The sequence below is a fragment of the Muntiacus reevesi genome, chromosome 1 (genome assembly GCF_963930625.1).
Source record: "Muntiacus reevesi chromosome 1, mMunRee1.1, whole genome shotgun sequence".
In the NCBI taxonomy this organism is placed as follows: Eukaryota; Metazoa; Chordata; class Mammalia; order Artiodactyla; family Cervidae; genus Muntiacus; species Muntiacus reevesi.
Window position 1 is genome coordinate 185,234,700 of NC_089249.1, and position 22,684 is coordinate 185,257,383.

The 22,684-nt window shown below is 46.4% G+C and overlaps 1 protein-coding gene across 1 annotated transcript in view; it reads right to left on the reverse strand.

Moving 5' to 3' along the window:
• TMEM38A (transmembrane protein 38A) overlaps nt 1-22,088 on the reverse strand; it is a 34,167-nt gene extending 12,079 nt beyond the window's left edge. The window contains exon 1 of the mRNA XM_065917496.1: nt 21,890-22,088. Coding sequence (XP_065773568.1) covers nt 21,890-22,013 — 124 coding nt within the window. The 5' untranslated portion in view covers nt 22,014-22,088. The remainder of the gene's footprint in view (nt 1-21,889) is intronic.
• Nucleotides 22,089-22,684: the final 596 nt, after the last annotated feature.

Sequence of the window (22,684 nt, forward strand, 5' to 3'; positions counted from 1 at the left end):
TTATATGCAGAGTACATCATGAGAAACGCTGAACTGGAAGAAGCACAAGCCGGAATCAAGATTGCCGGGAGAAATATCAATAACCTCAGATATGCAGATGACACCACCCTTATGGCAGAAAGTGAAGAGGAACTAAAAAGCCTCTTGATGAAAGTGAAAGAGGAGAGTGAAAAAGTTGGCTTAAAGCTCAACATTCTGAAAACTAAGATCATGGCATCTGGTTCCATCACTTCATGGGAAATAGATGGGGAGACAGTGGAAAGAGTGCCAGACTTTATTTTTGGGGGCTCCAAAATCACTGCAGATGGTGATTCCAGCCATGCAATTAAAAGACACTTACTCCTTGGAAGGAAAGTTATGCCCAACCTAGATAACATATTAAAAAGCAGAGACATTACTTTGCCAACAAAGGTCCGTCTGGTCAAAGCTATGGTTTTTCCAGTGGTCATGTACGGATGTGAGTGTTGGACTGTGAAGAAAGCTGAGCGCTGAAAAATTGATGCTTTTGATCTGTGGTGTTGGAGAAGACTCTTGAGAGTCCCTTGGACTGCAAGGAGATCCAACCAGTCCATCCTAAAGGAGATCGGTTCTGGGTGTTCATTGGAAGGACTGATGCTGAAGCTGAAACTCCAATACTTTGGCCACCTCATGTGAAGAGTTGACTCATTGGAAAAGACCGTGATGCTGGGAGGGATTGGGGGCAGGAGGAGAAAGGGACAACAGAGGATGAGATGGCTGAATGGCATCACCAACTCAATGGGCATGAGTTTGGGTGAACTCCTGGAGTTGGTGATGAACAGGGAGGCCTGGCGTGCTACGATTCATGGGGTTGCAAAGAGTCGGACATGACTGAGTGACTGAACTGAACTGAACTGAATGGCTGGTGATACTGAGCACTTTTTTCAAATGCTTATTCGTCTTCTTTTTTTCTTTGCACCACCATTGTTTTAAATATTTTAACTTATTTATTTGGCTGTACTGGGTCTTAGTTGCAGCCTGTGGATCTAGCTCCCTTACCAGGGATTGAATCCAGACCCCCTGCATTGGGAGCACAGAGTCTTAGCCACTGGACCACCAGGGAAGGTCCTTATTGGTCATTCCAATATCTTCTTTGCAGAAATGTCTATTCAAGTCCTTTGTGCATTTTTTTAAAAACTGGGTTGTTCTTCTTTTGTTGAGTTGTGCTCTTATGGAGAAAGTTTATTTGCTTTGACTGGCCCCAGATAGGAAGGTACAGAAGAAATTTGAAAGGACAATCTGATGTCCTGCTTCTAAGTCTTGTCTTATTGGGAGAGTGACATCAGGGCAGAGGGAAGTCACAAGATACTGGTACCAAGACGGACAGTGCAGGCATGCCCATGTGTTTGGAAGGGTGCAGAAAAAGCAATGAGCAAAGCCAGATAAGGGAGTCCTTGAATATAGAATTATACTGACAGAGTGGGGAGGGAGAGAGAGCCAACCCTATTAGCAGCATAGAAGGAACAAAGACATAAGCAAAACCATCCAAGCACACATGCCACTTCCTCCAGGAAGGCTTCCTTGCTCTACTAAGCCAGTCACTCCTGAGGACTTCCACTACCCTGTGGACTCCACTCTATTGGTACTTCACACAATTTTTTCACATTGAATATGAGAAAGTAGCTAGTGGTTGCTTAGAGATAGAGGGGATAGGGGAGATGGGAAGGTAAGAGCTCAAGGATCTGGGTTTCTTTGAGAGGTGATGGTTGCACAATTCTGTGAATATACTCAAAACCAGTGAATGGGATGGTTTAAATGGGTGTATTGGGTGGTACAAGAATTATATCTCCATAAAGCTGTTAAAAAAAATAAAAGGCCAGCAAAGAAAAGATGTACTATATTTCACAGTTTCTGCAACTGAAGATTGTTGCTTTGTTGTTTGGTCACTCAGTCGCCTCCAGGTCTTTTTGTGATCCCATGGACCGTAAGCCCACCAGACTCCTCTGTCCGTGGGATTTCCCAGGCAAGAATACTGGAGTGAGTTGCCATTTCCTTCTCCAAGGGATCTTCCTGACTTAGGGATAGAATCCATGTCTCCTTCATTGCAGGTGGATTCTTTACCACTGAGCCACCAGGGAAGCCCATAGCTGAAGATACACACATACACAAATGATACTAACTGAGTCTTCTTATTCAACCCAAGAAAGAACATGTGAAACAATGGACTTACTTAGCAAATAGAAATAGGGACCCCACCCCTAAGGAAGATGGCTCAGTGCATTAGTTTCCACCTTGATGCACATCAGGATTACCTGGGGACTTTACAAACACCTGATCCCTCTGCCCCAGCCATGTCTCAGTTGGTGGGTCTGGGGTGTGGCTAGGCTTGTGGATTTTTTAATGCTCTTGAGTGATTCCTCTGTGCAGCATAGTCGAGCACCACAGAGATAGGGGAATGAGCTGGTCCATGTCCTAACATCCTACAGCCCTGATAACCCCAAACCTTCCATCCACAGCTGAGAGGTTGGGCTCCCAAGAGCAATGGTTTTCAAACTGTGTTCCTGGGAACTATGAGGGTTTGCAGGAGCCAAGGAGAAATCAAGTGGGTATGCTGGAGTTGAAATGGAGCACAATTTCATTTACTGCTTCATCTCAGACTTTGGCATAAGATTTTGTTCAAAAAGGAGAATCTGGTATTCACATAGCTGCTGCTGCTGCTAAGTCCCTTCAGTGGTGTCCAACTCGGTGCGACCCCATAGATGGCAGCCCACCAGGCTCCCCTGTCCCTGGGATTCTCCCGGCAAGAACACTGGAGTGGGTTACCATTTCCTTCTCCAATGCATGAAAGTGAAAAGTGAAAGTGAAGTCCCTCAGTTGTGTCTGACTTTTTGCGATCCCATGGACTGCAGCCCACCAGGCTCCTCTGTCCATGGGATTTTCCAGGCAAGAGTACTGGAGTGGGGTGCCATTGCCTTCTCCGAGGTCATTCATACAAATGTTCATAGCAGTTTTTATTTGTAAACAACTTAAATGGCTTCAATGGGTGAATGGATAAACAAACCCTGGTATATCTGTACCATGGAATACTATACAATAATGAAACAGGAATGAAATGAACCAGGGATGCAAAAACTATCTCAACAGATCTCAAGAGTATAATGTCCAGTGAAAACTGCCAATCTTGGTTATGAACTGTCTGATTCCATTTATGTAACATTCTCCATGGGATAAAAACCATGGTGATGAGTGGCAGAGAGCAGATCAGTGGTTACCAGGGGTTAGGCTTCTAAGGAAGATCTAATTATAGAGGGCTTCCCTGATAGCTCAGTAGGTAAAGAATCTGCCTGCAATGCAGGAGACCCTGGTTTGATTCCTGGGTCAGGAAGATCTGCTGAAGAAGGGATAGGCTATCCACTGCAGTATTCTTGGGCTTCCCCTGTGGCTCAGCTGGTAAAGAATCTGCATACAATGTGGCAGACATGGGTTCGATCCCTGGGTTGGGAAGAAAGGCTACCCACTCCAGTATTCTGGCCTGGAGACACAACTGAGCGACTTCCACTTTCTTTTCACAAGGAAGTTTTCCTGGGGTGTCAGAACCATTCTATATCCTGACTGTGGTGGTGGTTACTCAAATCTACACATGTGATAAAATTTCAAAGGACTGTATTTTTTTAAAGTGCAAGGAAAAACAGCTGAATAAAGTCTATAGTAGGTGTTACTGGTGTCAATCTCCAGTTTTTTTATTTTTTAATATTTATTTGGTTGTGTCTGATCACAGTTTTGTACACAGGATCTTTCATTGTGGTTAGCCAGTGGGGTTAGCTGTGGGGCAGAGGCTTAATTGCCCTGTGGCATGTAGGACCTTAGTTCCCTGACCAGGGATTGAACCTGCATGCTCTGCATAGGAAGACAGATTCTTAACCACTGGACCTCCAGGGAAGTCCCAACTTTCAGGTTGGTTTGTTTGTTTTTTTTCATAATGAGCTATCATTAGGTAAGATGTCATTGGATGAAGCTGGAAACTCGTTGCTTCATTTTTGCAACTTCTGGAAATTCCCTGGTGGTACAGCAGTTAGAGGGGCTTCCCAGGTGGCGCTAGTGGTAAAGAGGCCACCTGCCGGTGCAGAAGACCTGGGTTTGATGCTTGGCTCAGGGGGATCCCCTGGAGAAGGGCACAGCAACCCACTCCAGTATTCTTGCCTGGAGAGTCCCACGGACAGAGGAGTCTGGGCTACGGTCCGTAGGGTCGTAGAGTCAGACACAGCTGAAGTGACTTAGCACAGCATAGCTGTTGGACTTCGTGCTTTCACTGGAGGGTTCAATCCCAGGTAGGGGAACTAAGATCCTGCAAGCTGTGTGGCATAGGCACAACAAATAATCAATTACTTATGAGTCTTGAACTTTTTCAAGATGAAAGCTATTTTAAGATCCCAAATTAAAATGAAGGTGGGGGGGGTGTCTAGTTCCTTAAAAACACATTTACAAAACCACTAGAGGTACAAGATTGATGTCTATTAGTCAAACTGTACAATTTGTACTACCCACTGAAAGTCATGCAAATCTTTTGAAATAGTTCAGTTTTGTCTTTATCCTGTTATTGTTATAATATTCTAGTCACCCCCCACCCCCCGCCAACTTGGAACTCGGGTGTCTTCTGGTGTGACAACTTAGTTCATCATCTTGATTCCTTCCCTCCCTGCAGCTTCATTTTCCAGAGGATGAATTTAGAATGAAGTTGTAAGACACAGTTACTTAGTTCTCACAGCCAGAGGTGGTACCAATGACTATCAATATTATTTATTTTGTAAATTTTGTTTTAAAATTTATTGAAGTATAGTTGATTTATAAGGTTGTGCTAATTTCTGCTGTACAGGAAAGTGATTCAGTTATGCATACATATACATTCCTTTTCATATCCTTTCCCATTGTGGTTTGACATAAGATGCTGAATATAGTTGCCTGTGCTATATAGTAGGACCTTGTTTATCCATCCTATATTCAGTTCAGCTTCAGTTCAGTCGGTTAGTCGTGTCTGACTCTTTGTGACCCCATGAACCACAGCACACCAGGCCTCCCTGTCTATCACCAACTCCCCGAGTACACCCAAATCCATGTCCATCGAGTCGATGATGCCATCCAACCGTCTCATCCTCCGTCGTCCCCTTCTCCTCCTACCCTCAATCCTTCCCCGCATCAGGGTCTTTTCCAATGAGTCAGCTCTTCGCCTGAGGTGGCCAAAGTACTGGAGTTTCAGCTTCAACATCAGTCCTTCCAATGAACATGCAGGACTGATATCCTTTAGGATGGACTGGTTAGATCTCCGTGCAGTCCAAGGGACTCTCAAGAGTCTTCTCCAACACCATAGTTCAAAAGCATCAATTCTTCGGCGCTTTTCCTTTCTTTATAGTCCAACTCTCACATCCATACATGACCACTGGAAAAACTATAGCTGGACAGACTATGACTAGACGGACTAGACAGACTTTTATTGGCCAAGTGAAGTCTCTGCTTTTTAATATCTGTCTAGGTTGGTCATAACTTTCCTTCCAAGGAGTAAGTGTCTTTTAATTTCATGGCTGCAATCACTATCTGCAGTGATTTTGGAGTCCAAAAAAATAAAGTCAGCTGCTGTTTCCAATGTCTCCCCATCTATTTGCCATGAAGTGATGGGACCAGATGCCATGATCTTAGTCTCCTGAATGTTGGGCTTTAAGACAACTTTTTCACTCTCATCATTCACTTTCATCAAGAGGCTCTTTAGTTCTTCACTTTCTGCCATAAGGGTGGTGTCATCTGCATATCTGAGGTTATTGATATTTCTCCCAGCAATCTTGATTCCAGCTTGTGCTTCTTCCAGCCCAGCATTTCTCATGATGTACTCTGCATATAAGTTAAATAAGCAGGGTGACAATATACAGCCTTGACGTATTCCTTTTCCTATTTGGAACCAGTCTGTTGTTCCATGTCCAGTTCTAACTGTTGCTTCCTGACCTGCATACAGGTTTCTCAGGAGGCAGGTCAGGTGGTCTGGTATGCCCATCTCTTTCAGAATTTTCCACAGTTTATTGTGGTCCACACAGTCAAAGGCTTTGGCATAGTCAATAAAGCAGAAATAGATGTTTTTCTGGAACTCTCTTGCCTTTTTGATGATCCAGTGGATGTTGGCAATTTGATCTTCGGTTCCTCTGTCTTTTCTAAAACCATTTTATACATCTGGAAGTTCATGGTTCACGTATTGCTGAGGCCTGGCTTGGAGAATTTTAAGCATTACTTTACTAGTGTGTGAGAAGAGTGCAATTGTGCGGTAGATTGAACATTCTTTGGCATTGCCTTTCTTTGGGATTGGAATGAAAACTGACCTTTTCCAGTCCTGTGGCCACTGCTGAGTTTTCCATATTTGCTGTATACATATATACATCCTATATATATATATATACGTATGTGTATATATATACATATCCATCCTACTACAGTTTGCATCTGTTTATCCCAAATTCTCATCCCTTCCCTCCCCCACCACCCCAGCAACCACAAGTCTGTTCTCTATGGGTGTCTTTTCCTGTTTTGTAGATAAATTTATCTGTGTCATATTTTAGATTCCATGTATAAGTGATATCATATGGTATTTGTCTTTCTCATTCTGCCTTACTTCACTTAGTATGATAATCTCTAGGTTCATCCATATTGCTGAAAATGGCATTTATTTCATTCTTTTTTATGGCTGAGGAGTATTCCCCAGTAGCTCTCTTTAAATAGTTTACTTACATCCAATGAAAACTCCACTCATTGTGGATGTCAGATAACAAGGTTACAATACATGGTCTGTTAATCAAAAGACTAATCAAAAGATATAATCAGTCCAGCTCTGGGGAGTTTGAAGGGTAAGTTTCTTTTTATTTCTAGAGATTGGATGACTTTTGTCTCTAAATTGTCAAATCTAAGACTTCCCTGGTGGTCCAGTGTTTAAGAATCTGTCTTCCAAAGCAGGGGATGAGGGTTCAATCCCTGGTCAGGGAACTAAGATCCCACATGCCTGGAAGCAGCTAAGCCTGTGTGTTGCGACTACTGAGCCTGCAGGTTACAACTCGAGAGAAGCCCATGAGCTGCCACTGGAGAAGCCTGCAGGCTGCAACGAAGACCCATTGCAGCCAGAGAAATAAAAATAAATAAAAATTTAAAAACTGACAAATCTGAAACTTGGCCTCTTGATATAAATAACTGTATACTACTGATACACTCAACAAGTTGCATGCATGCATGCTAAGTTACTCAGTCACGTCCAACTTTGTGCGACTCTACAGGCCATAGCCCACCAGGCTCCTCTCTCCATAGAATTCTCCAGGCAAGAATACTGGAGTGGGTTGCTGTGCCCTCCTCCAGGGATTCTTCCTGACCCAGGGATTGAACTCATATCTCTTATATCTCCTGCATTGGCAGGCAGGTTCTTTATCCCTAGCATCACCTGGGAAGCACCCCAACAGGCTGACTTGATCTTAATCCTTCGGTGAGTACAAGGACCTTATCCATCTTATCTGCTGCTGGTTCCAAACCCTCCATCCCAGCCTCCTCCCTTCCTCCATGCTGGGCACCGTGCCTGATACACGGTAGCTAGTAATAATTGTGAGTGAAGGAACTCCTGACCTCCTGGAGCTTACATTCTAGCAAATGTGGACTGAACACTCAAGCATTGCAGTTATGTTGGGCACTTTTGGTTACATTATAACAACACCTTCCCCTGCTCTCTTCACTTACTGAGTTCCTTGTTTTAATTGAATTACTGTTGTATCCTAGGCAGCTACATACCTTCATAGCATCCTCAAGGCTTCAGACTCAGAGCCCAGCTTTCCACCCCAGGTAACCTAGGGGTCGATACCCCTATCTACAGAGTTACAGGAGGGAACAGCACGCCCCTCCCCCCTCAAGTTCATGTCCATCAGGACCTCAGAAAGTGACCTCATTTGAAACAGGGTCTTTGCAGATGTGATTAAGGTAAGGATCTCAAGATGAGATCATAGCAGGAACATCTGGGTTTGTCCTGAATCCAATGAGTGTTCTTGTAAAAAGCAGAAAAGGAGGCATAGACACAGATAAGAAGGTGTTGGGAGTTAAACTCACAAACAGATATGTTTAAGTCCTAACCCCTGGTATCTGTGAATGGGGCCTTATTTGGAAATATGGTCTTTGCAGATGTAATTAATTCAAGATGAAATCATTATGTGGGCCTTAATACAGCATCTGGTGTTCCTGATAAGAGGAGATGGATCACAGAGGAGGAGGCTGTATAAAGGAGGCAGAGACTGCAGTGATGCAGCTGCAACTCATGGAACTTCAAGGACGCTAGCCACCTCCAGAAGCTTCTCCTAAGCTTCCTTCCTAGAACCATCAGAGAGAGCATGACCCTGCTGACACCCTAATTTTGGATTTCTAGCTTCCAGAATTGCGAGACAATACATTTCTGTTGTAAGCCACCCAGCTCATGGTGCTTCATTATGGCAGCCAAAGGAAATTTATACAAAAAGCCAGATGAGGGGGGATTCCTTGAAGGTCTAGTGGTTAAAACTCCATGCTTCCAATGCACGGGATGCAGGTTTGATCCTTGATCAGGAAACCAAGATCCTACATGCCACATGACCAAAAAATAAATAAAATAAGAATAATAAAATAATTTTTTTTAAAGCCATATGAGGTCAGAGGCAAAGATTGGAGTGATGTGTGTACAAGCCAAAGAATGCCAAGGATGGCTGGAAGACACCAGAAACTAGGAGAGAAGCACAAATGGTTCCGCTCCTGAAGCTTCTAGAAGGACCCAGACACTTTGACTTTGGACTCTAGCCTTCAGAATATGGAAAGAACAAATGTCTGTTGTTTCAAGCCCTCTAGTTTGTGGTCATTCATCATGGCATCCCTAGAAAACTAACATAGAACCTGACAGATGAGGCAACAGATCTTGAGTGGCTTTCTCAAGATCACCCCGGCTTCAGTGAGGATTTATGAGTTCTGACCATGTACCAGGCTCTTGCTAGGCACCAGAGAAGTAGCCATAAGCAAGAGTTGGTTCAGGGGTTACCTGTGTGGGGTCCATAGTGTGGTAGGGAAGCAAAATGGTTAAATAATCCCACAAATGGAGGTTAAAACTCATAAGGGGGAGGCACATGGTACTTTGAAGGGTTTAATTCAGCAACTGTCTTAACTGAGGAAGTCAGACTTCATTTAGGTAGTGGTGCTTAAGCTGAGATCTGAACAATGAGCAAGGATTTCCTAGAGGATGAAGGGTGGAATAGAGAAGATGATCCAGGAAAAGGGAGCGCGTGGGAGAAGGTGGGAAGGGGAGAGAGGGAAGCTAAGAGCTAAGGGACACTCGGCACAAGATACAGTGTCCAGGGAACTTCCCTGGTGGCCCAGTGGTTAAGCCTTCTCCTTCCAATGCAGGGGGTGTGGGTTCGATCCCTGGTCCACAATCTAAGATCCCACATGCCTCTCAGCCAAGAAACCAAAGCATAAAAAACAGAAGCAATATTGTAACAAGTTCAATAAAGACTTAAAAATTGGTCCACATCAAAAATATCTTAAAAACACACACATACACACACAAAAGTGGAACAACACACTGTCAACATCCAAGCCTCTTTCCTGGGTCCTATGTCCAGTGTTCTAAGCTCATGTTGGGGAAAGAAACATGAAGTTCACTCTACTCTATAGAAGGAGCTGCCTTCTTTTCAGATCAGTCAATCTCAGAGAGAAGGTTGGGGAGGAGGAACATCGGCCCCTCCTTGAGAGGAAAGAAGCCCAAGTTTCCCTTGGACATACACAGTTGGGAGGATCAATAGGCGGAACCAGCTGAGAAGCAGTTTGGCAACACGGAGGAAATGAGTCACCTGTGAGTCACTTGGCCCCAGCAATTCCATTCCTCACTATTTGCCCAAGAGAGAAACTCATGCATGTGAACAAAGAGACGTGGGGTAGGGGTGGGGGGTGCATTTCACTGCCACGCAGGCAGGAGGAGAAAAGCAGAGTCTGTTTCTTGGTGAGGGGTGAGTCACACAGGGGGCTGCCCGGGTGGTTCTAGTGGTACAGAATCCACCTGCTGAGGAAGGAGACACAAGAGACACGGGTTTGATCCCTGGGTCAGGAAGACACCCCTCTCCCTGGAGGAAGAAATGGTAACCCACTCCAGTATTCTTGCCTGGAGATCCCATGGACAGAGGAGCCCGGCGGGCTACAGTCCACGGGGCAGCAAAGAGTCAGACACGACTGAGTGAGTGAACACAGAGTCACACAAAGTGGAATGACAGAGTAGTCATTTTTAAGTGAACTAGGAGCTTCCCTGGTGGTCCAATTGTTAAGAATTCACCTGCCAATGCAGGGGGCAAGGGTTCGATTCCCGGTCTGAGAAGCTTCCACATGCCACGGGGGAACTAAGCCTGTGTGCCACAGCTATGGGTCCTGCACGCCTAGAGCCTGGGTTCTGCAACAAGAGAAGCCCCCACAGTGAGAAGCCCAACACCTCAGTGAAGAGTAGCCTCCCTGCTCGCTGCAATTAGAGAAAGCTTGCCTGCAGCAACAAAGATTCAGTGCAGCCCAAAATAGATAAATGAATAAACCTTAAAAACAAAAATGAACCAGAGTTAGGGGAGTCCCTGCTGGTCCAGTGGTTAGGACCCCAATCCCAAGCTGGGAAACTAAGGTCGTGCAAGCCGTGAGACATGGCCAAAACAAACACCAACAACACACCAGATCCAGATCTGAGCTCCTCACCCTCAGCGGTGCTGACGTGTGAGGCTGGATCACTCTCTGCTGTGGTGGGGACCACGGATGTCAAGGAGCATCCCTGGCCTTGTCTCATTGGACACTAATAGCTCACCCCCAGTCTGAAGAAGGAGATGGCAACTCACTCCAGTATCCCTGCCTGGGAAATTCCATGGACGGAGGAGCCTGGCGGGCTATCATCTATAGGGTCGCAAAGAGTCAGACACTTCTAGTGTGGTGGGTACCAAACCACCACCTCACCCTGGTTGTGACAACCAAAAATGTTTCCAGATACTGCCAAACATCCCCAGAGGACAGATCTTCTGGCTGAGAACCCCTGCTCTAGATGCATCAACACTGATAAATCCCGTAAGGCTGCTGCTAAATGAAAAAGCTAGGTTGCAAAATGATATGTTTCTGTATGTTCTACATATAATATATATGTAAAACAACACAAACTGCTCCATGCAGTTCATAGATATATGTACATTGGTGAAGGTATACATACAGGCATGGGAATAATATAGGCTGATTTTAGGGCAGTGATCATATCTAGAAGACTCTTGAGAGTCCCTTGGACAGCAAGATCAAACCACTGAATCCTAAAGGACATCAACCCTGAATATTCATTGGAAGGACTGATGCTGAAGTCGAAGCTCCAATACTTTGGCCACCTGATGCAAACAGCGGACTCACTGGAAAAGACCCTGGTGCTGGGAAAGACTGAAGGCAAGAGGAGAAGTGGGTAACAGAGGATGAGATGGGTGGATAGCATCACTGACTGAATGGACAAGAGTTTGAGCAAACTCTGGGAGATGGTGGAGGATAGGGAAGCCTGGCGTGCTGCAGTCCATGGGGTCGCAATGAGTCAGACACGACTCAGCGACTGAACAATAACAACATACCCAGAGAGGGAAAGGGGGGAAGGGAGGGGACTGGCTCTGTCACTATTTCTTAAAAAAAAAAAAAAAAAGATCTGAAGCAAATCTATGTTCACATCTGGTAAGTGTAGCGAACACAGAGGTATCTGTGTCATACATATTCTGTATGTTTGAAATATTTCATCATCAAAACTAGAAAAAAACAAGGGTCCCCCTAAAAGTTGATAAGCAAGAAGGACTTGGGGTGCTCTCCTGCCTTATCATACCAAGCCCCCTGGGGGGGCCCTCACTGCCTGCCCCCTCCCCAATGGTTGTGAATGGGGATCCAGGAACAGGAGGTCTCACAGCCTAGGGTGGAGCACTACGCTCTTTTATCCACAGTAACCCACCAGCAGGTTCTAGAGGACTCTTAAAAGGTCATGTTCACAGAAGCATTCTTCACAATTGCCAAAAGGTGAAAACCACCCAAATGTCCATCAACAGATGAACGAACAAACTAAATGTGGTCCGTCCACATAACGGAATACTATGCAGCCTTAAAAAGAAATGAAGCATTGACAGGTGCTCCAACAGGGGTGAATCCTGAAAACACGCTAAGTGAAAGAAGCCACAACACGACACACATTGTGTGATCCCACTGATATGGAATATCCAGAAAAGGAAAATCCACAGAGACAGAAAGCAGATTAGTGGTTGGCAGGGACTGAGGAGGGGATGGGGAACGACTGCTAATGGGGACCGGAGTTTCCTTTTCAAGTGATGAAGATGGTTCTTGAACTTACACATGCCATATGCGTGCCTGCTCTGTTGCTTCAGTCGTGTCCAACTCTTTGCAACCCCATGGACTGTAGCCCGCCAGACTCCTTGTCCATGGGATTCTCCAGACAAGGATACTGGAGTGGATTGCCATTCCCTTCTCCTGGGGATTTTCCCAACCCAGGTATCGAACTTGAGTCTCCTGCACTGCAGGTGGATTCTTTACCACTGAGCCACTGGGGAAGCCCCACATTCCATATAGATGGGCTCATATAATATGGCCCTTTGCATCTGGCTTCTTTAACTGAGCTCAGTATTTTCAAGGGGAATATTCATTTTCACTGCTGTACTGTATTCCATCATAGGAACAGATCACAGTTATTTATCCATTTTCTGGCATATATTAATACATACCATAATCAGAAACCTGCCTTATAAAAGTCGTTTCAGATTAAATCAGCAACACACTTCCCTTTCTCTTTACACCTCCACTGACTAACCACATGTTCTTGGACAAACTATCTTTTTTTCCCACCTCTTTCCTTCTGTCAGGTGGGAACCCTAATCCCTTCTTTGCCTAACTCCTATCAGGGGTTGGAATCAAATTTTCCCTCCTCCATCTCACCCTGAAGTCACAAGCCCAAAGTATACCCTCTCTGCATCTACTAAGCTCCTCCATTATGAAGCCCAGTGCCCTCTTCCCTCCTCTGGGCATCTATTTAAAACACTGCCAGCTGAGAGTTAATCCTTGGGAGCAGCTGGTGGGTCCTATAGGGGCCAGGTCAGGTGAGGCCCCCATGTTTTGCAGAAATGGATGCCACTGCAACTAAAAATAACCCCCAGGGGTTGAATTCTTTCCAGGATCTTTCCTTTGCCTGCTGGGACGATAAGGCCTGGGAGAGTGGGGTAGGGGTGTGGGAAGCTTGGGTTTTGCAGGAACTCCGTAGGCTCCTCACTATGGGAGAAGCCTGGTAGAAAAGTCACACATCTGGGGTTTGCCTCTGCAGCTCACTCGGCAGTAGCTTCCGGCAAATGACCAGCACCACCCCCTCTCACCTCCAGCCTGTTTCCTCTTTTGTGGAAGGGAGAATGAGAGCATTCCCTTCACCGAGTTATGCCTATGATTCAGTGCTATGTTGATTATCATCATTATGCTTTTTATAAAAAGTTAAAGGGCATTCCTTTGGCAGTCCAGTGGTTAGGAGCCTGTGCTTTCTCTACCAAGGGCCTAGATCAGGGAACTAAGATCTTACAAGCCATGTAGTGTGGCCAAAAATATAATAAATAAAATTGAAGTATAGTGTGTTGATTTACAATATCATGTTAATTTCAGCATTGAAACAAGTATAATATCAAAGGTAAAACAGATCACCAGCCCAGGTTGGATGCATGAGACCAGTGCTCAGGGCTGGTGCACTGGGAAGACCCAGAGGGATGGGATGGGGAGGGAGGCGGGAGGGGGGATCAGGATGGGGAACATATGTAAATTCATGACTGATTCATGTCAATGTATGGCAAAAACCACTACAATATTGTAAAGTAATTAGCCTCCAACTAATAAAAATAAATGGAAAAAAAATAAAGATAAAAAAAAAGATATATAGCAAAGTGATTCAGTATACATATATATATATATATATATATATATATATATATATACACACACACACACACATACTTCTTCAGATTCTGTTCCAGTATAGATTATCATCAAATATTGAATGTAGTTCCCTGTGCTATACAGTAAATCCTTACTGCTTATTTTATATATAGTAATATGTATCTGTGGTTTCCCTGGTGGCTCAGCAGTAAAGAATCTGCCTGCCAATGCAGGAGATGCAAGAGACACAAGTTCGATCTCTGGGTGGGGAAGATCACCTCGAGAAGGAAATGGCAACCCACTCCAGTATTCTTGCCTGGGAAATCTCATGGACAGAGCCTGTCCACAGGGTGGCAAAAGAGTCAGACATGACTTAGCGACTAAACCACAACAACTATAAGTACCTGTTACTCCCATACCCCTATTTTATACTTCCCCTTTCTGCTTGGGCAATCACAATTTTGTTTTCTATGTCTGTGAGCTTTTTATCATTATCATTACTTTCCCAGCAACCCTAGAAAGACAGGATGAGTCTCCCCATTACCACATGAGAAGCCTGGGGCTGGCGGGGACAGTCTGCCCTGAGGATCCACAGCAAGGCAGTGGTGGATAAACTATCCCCCTGGCTCTTTCCCTTTGCCATGCTTCATTCTGATTTCTTTTGCTGGGTCTTAGAGCAGCACCAGGAAGCAGGAGAATGTGGGTTTCAATTTCAGGTTTGCCACCAAAGCACTCCCTCTCAATGTGAGCTCTGGCTGCTCACTCCCCATCTGGGCCTCAAGTTAGTCATCTGTAGAATGGGGATGCTGTCTAGAGCAACCAACTGTCGCTGCTGCCATGGGCTGAGAGGGTTCTGGGGCTTTGGATGTCTGTCTTGGGCAAACCTGGGTGAGGCGGTCACCCTCACCCAGGGCTATTACTCACTTCAAAGGGTTATTACTTATTTCATCTGTGAAAGATGAAAAGAAATTAAGCTTAGTGCTTAGCAATTACATGAGGGTTATTTCTGGAACTGAGCTGAAATGGAAAGTACCTGTGGGTGGAAATTTTAGTGGATGGACTTATACTACAAATCAGATCTGCCTAAGGAAGAAGCACCGATTCTGACCCTAGATCTGACCTGTGATGGGCTCCACACATTCCTTCTCTGGGGGTTAGTGTCCTGTCTGTGGATGGCTGGTAAGTGCTAGAAGATTCCCCAGTGTTTTTTTTTTTTTTTTTTTTTGCTGTACCAGGTCTTAGTTGCAGCATGCAGGATCTAGTCCCTGGACCAGGGATTGAATCCAGGCCACCTGCATTGGTAGCAAGGAGTCTCAACCACTGAGTCCCCACAGGGCACTCTTAGTACCGCTACCACTCTGTGCTATTTAGTGTGAGGTCCAAACATTGGAGGTGCACTCACAGACTTTCTCTAAGGAAGTCTCCCTCTCCCAAGCCTGGAGCTCAGCTTTCTTCCTCACTTTTGATTCTCTTGGGCTCTCCCAGTAATTTTTAAATGCTCAACCTGCAATGAAGATGTCCTTCGATAGGTGAATAATGAAACCGTGGAATAGTCATACCATGGAGTATTATTCAACACTAAAAAGTAATGGGTTATCAAGCCACAGAAAGACACAGAGGAGCTTTAAATGCATATTGCTAAGTGAAAGAAGCCAGTCTGAAAAGACTACATAGTGTATAACTCCAAATCTGTGACATTCTGGGAAAGGCAGAAGTATAGAGACAGTAAAAAGATCAGACACTGTCAGGGATTTGGGGAGAAGAGGCAGGAGAGATGAATAGGCAGAGCTTGTGGGATTTTTAGGTTAGTGAGACTATTCTGTACAATACTACAATGATGGATGTTTTTATTTTAGTCACAGAAAGTATTGTCTGACTTTGAAACTCCATAAACTGTGGCCTGCCAGGCTCCTCTGTCCATGGAATTTTACAGGCAAGAATACTGGGGTGGGTGGCTATTTCCTTCTCCGGGGATCTTCCTGATCCAGGCATCGAACCCACTTCTTCTGCATTGGCAGGCAGATTCTTTACCACTGAGCCAGCAGCGAGGCCCCTTAATGATGGATACATGTCACTATATGCTTGTCAAAATCCATGAAATGTACAACACGAAGGAACCCTTATGTCAACTACAGACCAGTTGATAATGATGTTGATAATGCAATACAATAATGGTAATAGGACAATAATGATGTTGACAATAATGTTTGTTCATTGGCTATAACAAATGCTCCCCTCTGGTGCAGAACATTAATGGTAGGGGTGGCTGTGTGTGGAGGAGGTAGTCAGCCTATATGGAAAACTACTTTCAGTTTTTTGCTGTGGATCTAAAACTGCTCTAAAAAATTGTCTATTAATTAAAAAAAAAAGAATGGATGTTCAAACAGCCAACATATAAACATCAGTTCAGCTCAGTTGCTCAGTCGTGTCTGACTCTTTGCGACCCCATGAATTGCAGCATGCCAGGCCTCCCTGTCCATCACCAACTCCCGGAGTTGACTCAAAACTCATGCCCATCGAGTCGGTGATGCCATCCAGCCATCTCATCCTCTGTCGACCCCTCCTCCTCCTGCCCCCAATCCCTCCCAGCATCAGGGTCTTTCCCAATGAGTCAACTCTTCACCTGAGGTGGCCAAAGTACTGGAGTTTCAGCTTCAGCATCAGTCCTTCCAATGAACACCCAGGACTGATCTCCTTTAGGATGGACTGGTTGGACCTCATTGCAGTCCAAGGGACTCTCAAGAGTCTTCTCCAACACCACATTTCAAAAGCATCAATTCTTTGGCGCTCAGCTTTCTTCACAGTCCAACTCTCACATCCATACATGACCACGGGAAAAAACCATAGCCTTGACTAGACAGACCTTTGTTGGCAAAGTAATGTCTCTGCTTTTTAATATGCTGTCTAGGTTGGTCTTAACTTTCCTTCCAAGGAGTAAGCGTCTTTCAATTTCATGGCTGCAATCACCATCTGCAGTGATTTTGGAGCCCCCAAAAATAAAGTCTGACACTGTTTCCACTATCTCCCCATCTATTTCCCATGAGGTGATCGGACCAGATGCCATGATCTTAGTTTTCTGAATGTTAAGCTTTAAGCCAACTTTTTCACTCTCCTCTCTCACTTTCATCAAGAGTGAAAGTGAAACCGGACCGCGCAGAAGCGCGGCCGTGAGGAGTTACCCCTCGCCCAGGGTCGGGGTAGCAACCAAGAGCGTCAGGCTGCGACAGCTCAGGAGCGGCGGCCGAGAGGAGCTACCACACGCCTGAGGACGGGGGCGGCAGCGGAGAGGAGCAACCCAGTTCCAAGGAGCGGCTGCTGCCGGGCGCAGGAGGGCTGAGAGGAACTACTCCACGTTCAAGGTCAGGAGGGGCGGCCGTGAGAAGATACCCCTCCATCAAGGTAAGGAGCAGCGGCTGCGCTTTGCTGGGGCAGCCATGAAGAGATACCCCACGTCCAAGGTAAGAGAAACCCAAGTGAGACGGTAGGTGTTGCCAGAGGGCATCAGAGGGCAGACACACTAAAACCATAATCACAGAAAACTAGCCAATCAGATCACAGGACCACGGTCCTGTCTAACTCAACGAAACTAAGCCATGCCGTGTGGAGTCACCCACATGGTGTAGAGGTCTGACAGAATGTGGTCCACTGGAGAAGGGAATGGCAAACCACTTCAGTATTCTTGCCTTGAGAACCCCATGAACAGTACGAGAAGGCAAAATGATAGGATACTGAAAGAGGAACTCCCCCAGGTCGGTAGGTGCCCAATATGCTAATGAAGATCAATGGAGAAATAACTCCAGAAAGAATGAAGGGATGGAGCCAAGGCAAAAACAATACCCAGTTATGGATGTGACTGGTGATAGAAGCAAGGTCTGATGCTGTAAAGAGCAACATTGCATATATGGAACCTGGAATGTTAGCTCCATGAATCAAGGCAAATTGGAAGTGGTCAAACAGGAGATGGCAAGAGTGAATGTCGACAGTCTAGGAATCAGCGAACTAAAATGGACTAGAATGGGTGAATTTAACTCAGATGACCATTATATCTACTACTGTGGGCAGGAATTCCTTAGAAGAAATGGAGTAGCCATCATAGTCAACAGAAGAGTCTGAAATGCAGTACTTGGATGCAATCTCAAAAACGACAGAATGATCTCTGTTCGTTTCCAAGGCAAACCATTCAATATCACGGTAATCCAAGCCTATGCCCCAAGCAGTAATGCTGAAGAAGCTGAAGTTGAACGGTTCTATGAAGACCTACAAGACCTTTTAGAACTAACACCCAAAAAAGATGTCCTTTTCATTATAGGGGACTGGAATGCAAAAGTAGGAAGTCAAGAAACACCTGGAGCAACAGGCAAATTTGGCCTTGGAGTACGGAATGAAGCAGGGTAAAGGCTAATAGAGTTTTGCCAAGAGAACGCACTGGTCATAGCAAACACCCTCTTCCAACAACATAAGAGAAGACTCTACACAAGGACATCACCAGATGGTCAACACCAAAATCAGATTGATTATATCCTTTTCAGCCAAAGATGGAGAAGCTCTATACAGTCAGCCAAAACAAGACCAGGAGCTGACTGTGGCTCAGATCATGAACTCCTTATTGCCAAATTCAGATTTAAACTGAAGAAAGTAGGGAAAACCACTAGACCACTCAGGTATGACCTAAATCAAATCCCTTATGACTATACAGTGGAAGTGAGAAATAGATTTAAGAGACTAGATCTGATAGACAGAGAGCCTGATGAACTATGGATGGAGGTTCGTGACATTGTACATATAAATGTAGGAAGCTGCAAATCACATTTCTAGCTTCCCTTGAAAAATTAGTTCTGCTAGTTCCAGCCCCAATCAGGTGGCGATGCACTTGGCTGGATCTCACCGGGGACTGTCTTCACCTGGCTGTCTTACTACTTTCCATATGTGACCTGCCAGGCCCTTGAAAGCACGGGAGTTTAAGACTCAGTCTAGATTTATGATTCTTAACTGGCACTGTTAATGTGCCAGTTAACTGACACTGGCAACATCTGGGGACATTTTTGGTTGTCACAATTGGGGTGTGCTCCTGGCCTAGAGGCCACTAGAGTGGGTCAGGCTAGAGATGCTGTGAAACATCCTGAAACTCACAGGATGGCCCCCACCACAGAGGATGGTCTGGCTCTGTCACTGGTGTTGAGGTTAGGAAACACTGGTGCAGAAAACTGGATCTCATCTGGGGAACTTTAAAAAATATTAATGGGGGTACCATCCCCTGCAGTTCTGATTTTCAGGATGAAGTGGTACTCCCTGGACAACAAGAATCTTCAAAGCTCTCCAGGTGACTCTAATATGTAGTCATACTTGAGAACCTCTAGTCTGGGAGGCTCTTTGCATGGATCAGGTCTTAAAGTAGCCATTGATTATCATTCAATCATTCATCCACTCATTCCTTCAATCATGCAGCCAGCAACCACACCTTCTTCTCTTCTTGCGTAGAGGAGGCATCTTAAAGGTGAGTCAGATTTGGCCCTCCCTGCCCTATTGAGGAGCTCCAGGTTCTTTTAGTCCATCATTTCTCAAATGTTAGTACACTTGCAGGGATCCTATTCAAATGCAGAGTCTTGTTTCAGTAGGTCTGAGTGGGGAGCCTGCATTTCTTAACCCAGGGGTCACAGATGCTGTTCACCTGAGGACCACACGTTGTGCTTCTTCCTCATTCAGGATCCTCATGAAAGCCTGACCCAGAAAATGCCTGCACCCCAGGGAACACATTGCCCCACGCCTTACAAATCGTTCTACTACCTCTCACAAGTGCCTTAGACCTGGCTACTGACCAAGTTCTCAACAGACCTTCACAAGAGCCAGGTAAGGGAACCCAGATTATTGTACCAATGAGTCCATTTTACAGATGAGCAAACTGACGCTCATGTAAGCAAAATAACCTCCCTGGTGTTTACTCATTGCTTTTAAAGGCAGAACTGACTTCCACTTTGAAGATTATTCCTTAAGACTATTGACTTTCAGGTTCACAAAATTCCTAGGGGCCCATGCATTCTCTAGCTGGCCCTGCAAACAGCACAGAGACTCTGAGAAGAAACCTTTACAGAGGCTTAGCAGAAACACCAAACTGGGGGGCTAACAGCTAAGCCCAATGCCTCCCTTTTCTAAGGGTAGGCAAGTCCTCCAGAACAACTGTAGTGATTCTTGGGGTCAAGCAGCCCTGGGTTGGAATCCCAAGGCTGTCATCTAACAGCTATGGGATCACAGGTTGATTGTATATGTAAATTAGCTTAGCCTCTATTTCCTCAGCATCCCTAGGGGAGGAGAGCTTGAAACCTGAGCATGCCAGGTCTCTATCCCAGGATTCAACTGGCCTGGAGTAGAGATGAGATAGGGGAAGGAGGGCCCCCAGGAGCCTCTAAGGCACTCTCTCAACCTTCAAGAACCTTCAGGCTCCAGCACTTCAAGTCCAGGAGATTTACTCTGTGACTCCAGCAGGAATGTCTCAACCCCTCCTGCGTGCTCCCAGTCAGCCCAGAGACCACTTTCCTTCCAGACACTTGTGTCCTACATCACTACCAGGCTCCTGCCCTCCACAATTCTAGATTTCCCAATGTGTGCTAGGTTCTGTACTTGCCCAAGAGACCTGGTATGAGCCACCAGGAATTCATCTGCAGACAGGAAATACAGTCCTGTGTTCGGGTTAAGACAATACAAAGCTTATTTTGCTTTGCAAAGTAACTGCTTTCCAAAAGCACTTACAAAGAAATAGGCTCTGGCATGTGGACGAGCTAAACACTAGGCAGGGAGAGGATGATCCTATTTGCATAAGACTGCATTTACATCCATAACTACAGGGGTATAAATGCAGAGAAGGGAGGTCTGGAAGGCGGCCACAACATCTACTGTAATTATCTCTTTTTTCCTTTAGGCTTTTCAATTTGATTTTTCTCTTTAATGTACACTAGCACCTATCTTTATCATCTTTAAAAAAAACAAGCTATTTCTGAGAGGATACAAGAGTAATTTACATCTAAGTGGGAGAAAGGATCACAAAGTTTCAGGTCTTTTTTCTAAAGCTAAAATTCTATTGTCCCTTTAGTTTGCTGTTGTGCTAGAGTTATTAAAATAGGAGATGAATAAGAAACACTCCCTAAGCCTTGTATAAAAATAGACTGCATTCTAAGGAGGCCATTTACCCTTACTGAAAAAAAAAAATCCAAGACTCTGGGTTTTCCCGCAGCGATTCTCCAAGAGGGTCTGGAGCTGGTGGGAGGAGGCTGACCCCAAATTACCCTGCCCTAGGGCCGGTCCTGCTCAATAAGTGGAAAGGATCCGGCCAGAGCTGGAAGAATTCCCGCCGGGCTCCGAGATCCAGCACAGCCTCGGACCAGGCAAAGGGAGAAGAGGTTGCCCCAGAGCCACAGCAGGGAAGCGGCATCGGTGTCACTTTCTCTGAACCTGATCACAGCCCCCAGCACTGCCGGCCCTTATATAGACACTCAGCTGCGGCTTTGGCTCCCGGCGCCAAGGGCAAGGAGAGAGGTCATGGTTGCAGGCAGCCAGGACTTGTGACCTGGCCAGCAGAGCCGACCCCCGCCTGCACCCTCACCACGACCTAGCCCCTCGCCCAAGTTCATGCGACCCTCTCCTGACAGGATTCCTGACCTCTCTCCCCGCATCCTCCCCAGCACCTGTTCCCCACTCCTCTGGACAATCACGTTCCTCTCCTGCATCTGCTTCCCCTCCCCCAGTCCCACAATCCCCGGGGCTTCTCTCCTTGCCCTCGCTCACATCTGTCCCCTCTGCCTGCCCCCACGATACCAGAACCTGCTGGCTTCCCCGAACCGGCCCCTGGGACTGTTTCCCCACGATCCAGGCCTTTCCCCTCCTCCAGACCCCTGGGTTTCCTCCCGTCTCCCGCCCCGCAATGCCAGCCCTCTCCAGCACCCCGGCCCTGGCTCACCTGGCTCATACTTGAGGTAGAGGATGGAGACGATGAAATAGCTAAGGTCGAAAACAGGGAAGAGGGGCACCCGCGAGAAGCTGAGCGCAAGCTCGCCCAGGCTCAGCGCCGAGAGCAGCTCCATGGCGCCCACCGGGTCCCACCCCAGCCCCCGGCCCGGTGCGTCCCGTCGCTGGTGACTGCGCCCCCGCCGCTGGACCCGCCCCCGCCAGCCAGGCGCCGCCCCAACCCGGCCCCCGCGGGAGAGGAGGAGCGACCGCTGGGCCTCCAGGCGGGGTCCAGTCCCATGGATCTCGGTCGGTCCAGCGTCCCACACTCTGTCCCTCGGGCCATCATGACCCGATACAGCCCAGCCCGGGAGAGTGGGGTGGGTGGATGATGCCGGGTGTGGGGTCGCTGTGGAGTTTGAGTTGGACACGGAATCTATCCTCGGAGGGGGGCGATATCTGTTCCTCAAGGAGCCCCCTCAGGCGGGACGGATCATTCAGGACCCCACTCCTGTGGGGCTCGGTTAGAACCCACGTCCTCTATGGAGCCCTTGGATCGAACCTCCAAACCCCCGTGGAACCGGATCAATTATGAACCCCATACTCCCGTTCCCAATAGGGTCTTTTTGGGGACGAGATCCCTCGTCCTCTATCGATCTGTCATGATTCCAGCTCTAAGTCATAACTTCTGTCCCCCGCGAGGAATCACGTCCTCCGAAGGAACCGTTCAGTAGGAACCCCCGCCCCCGGCAGTGCCCCCGGCTAGTGGGGCTCTTGCCTTCCGTGCGGCCCAGGAGGAGGCCCTTTT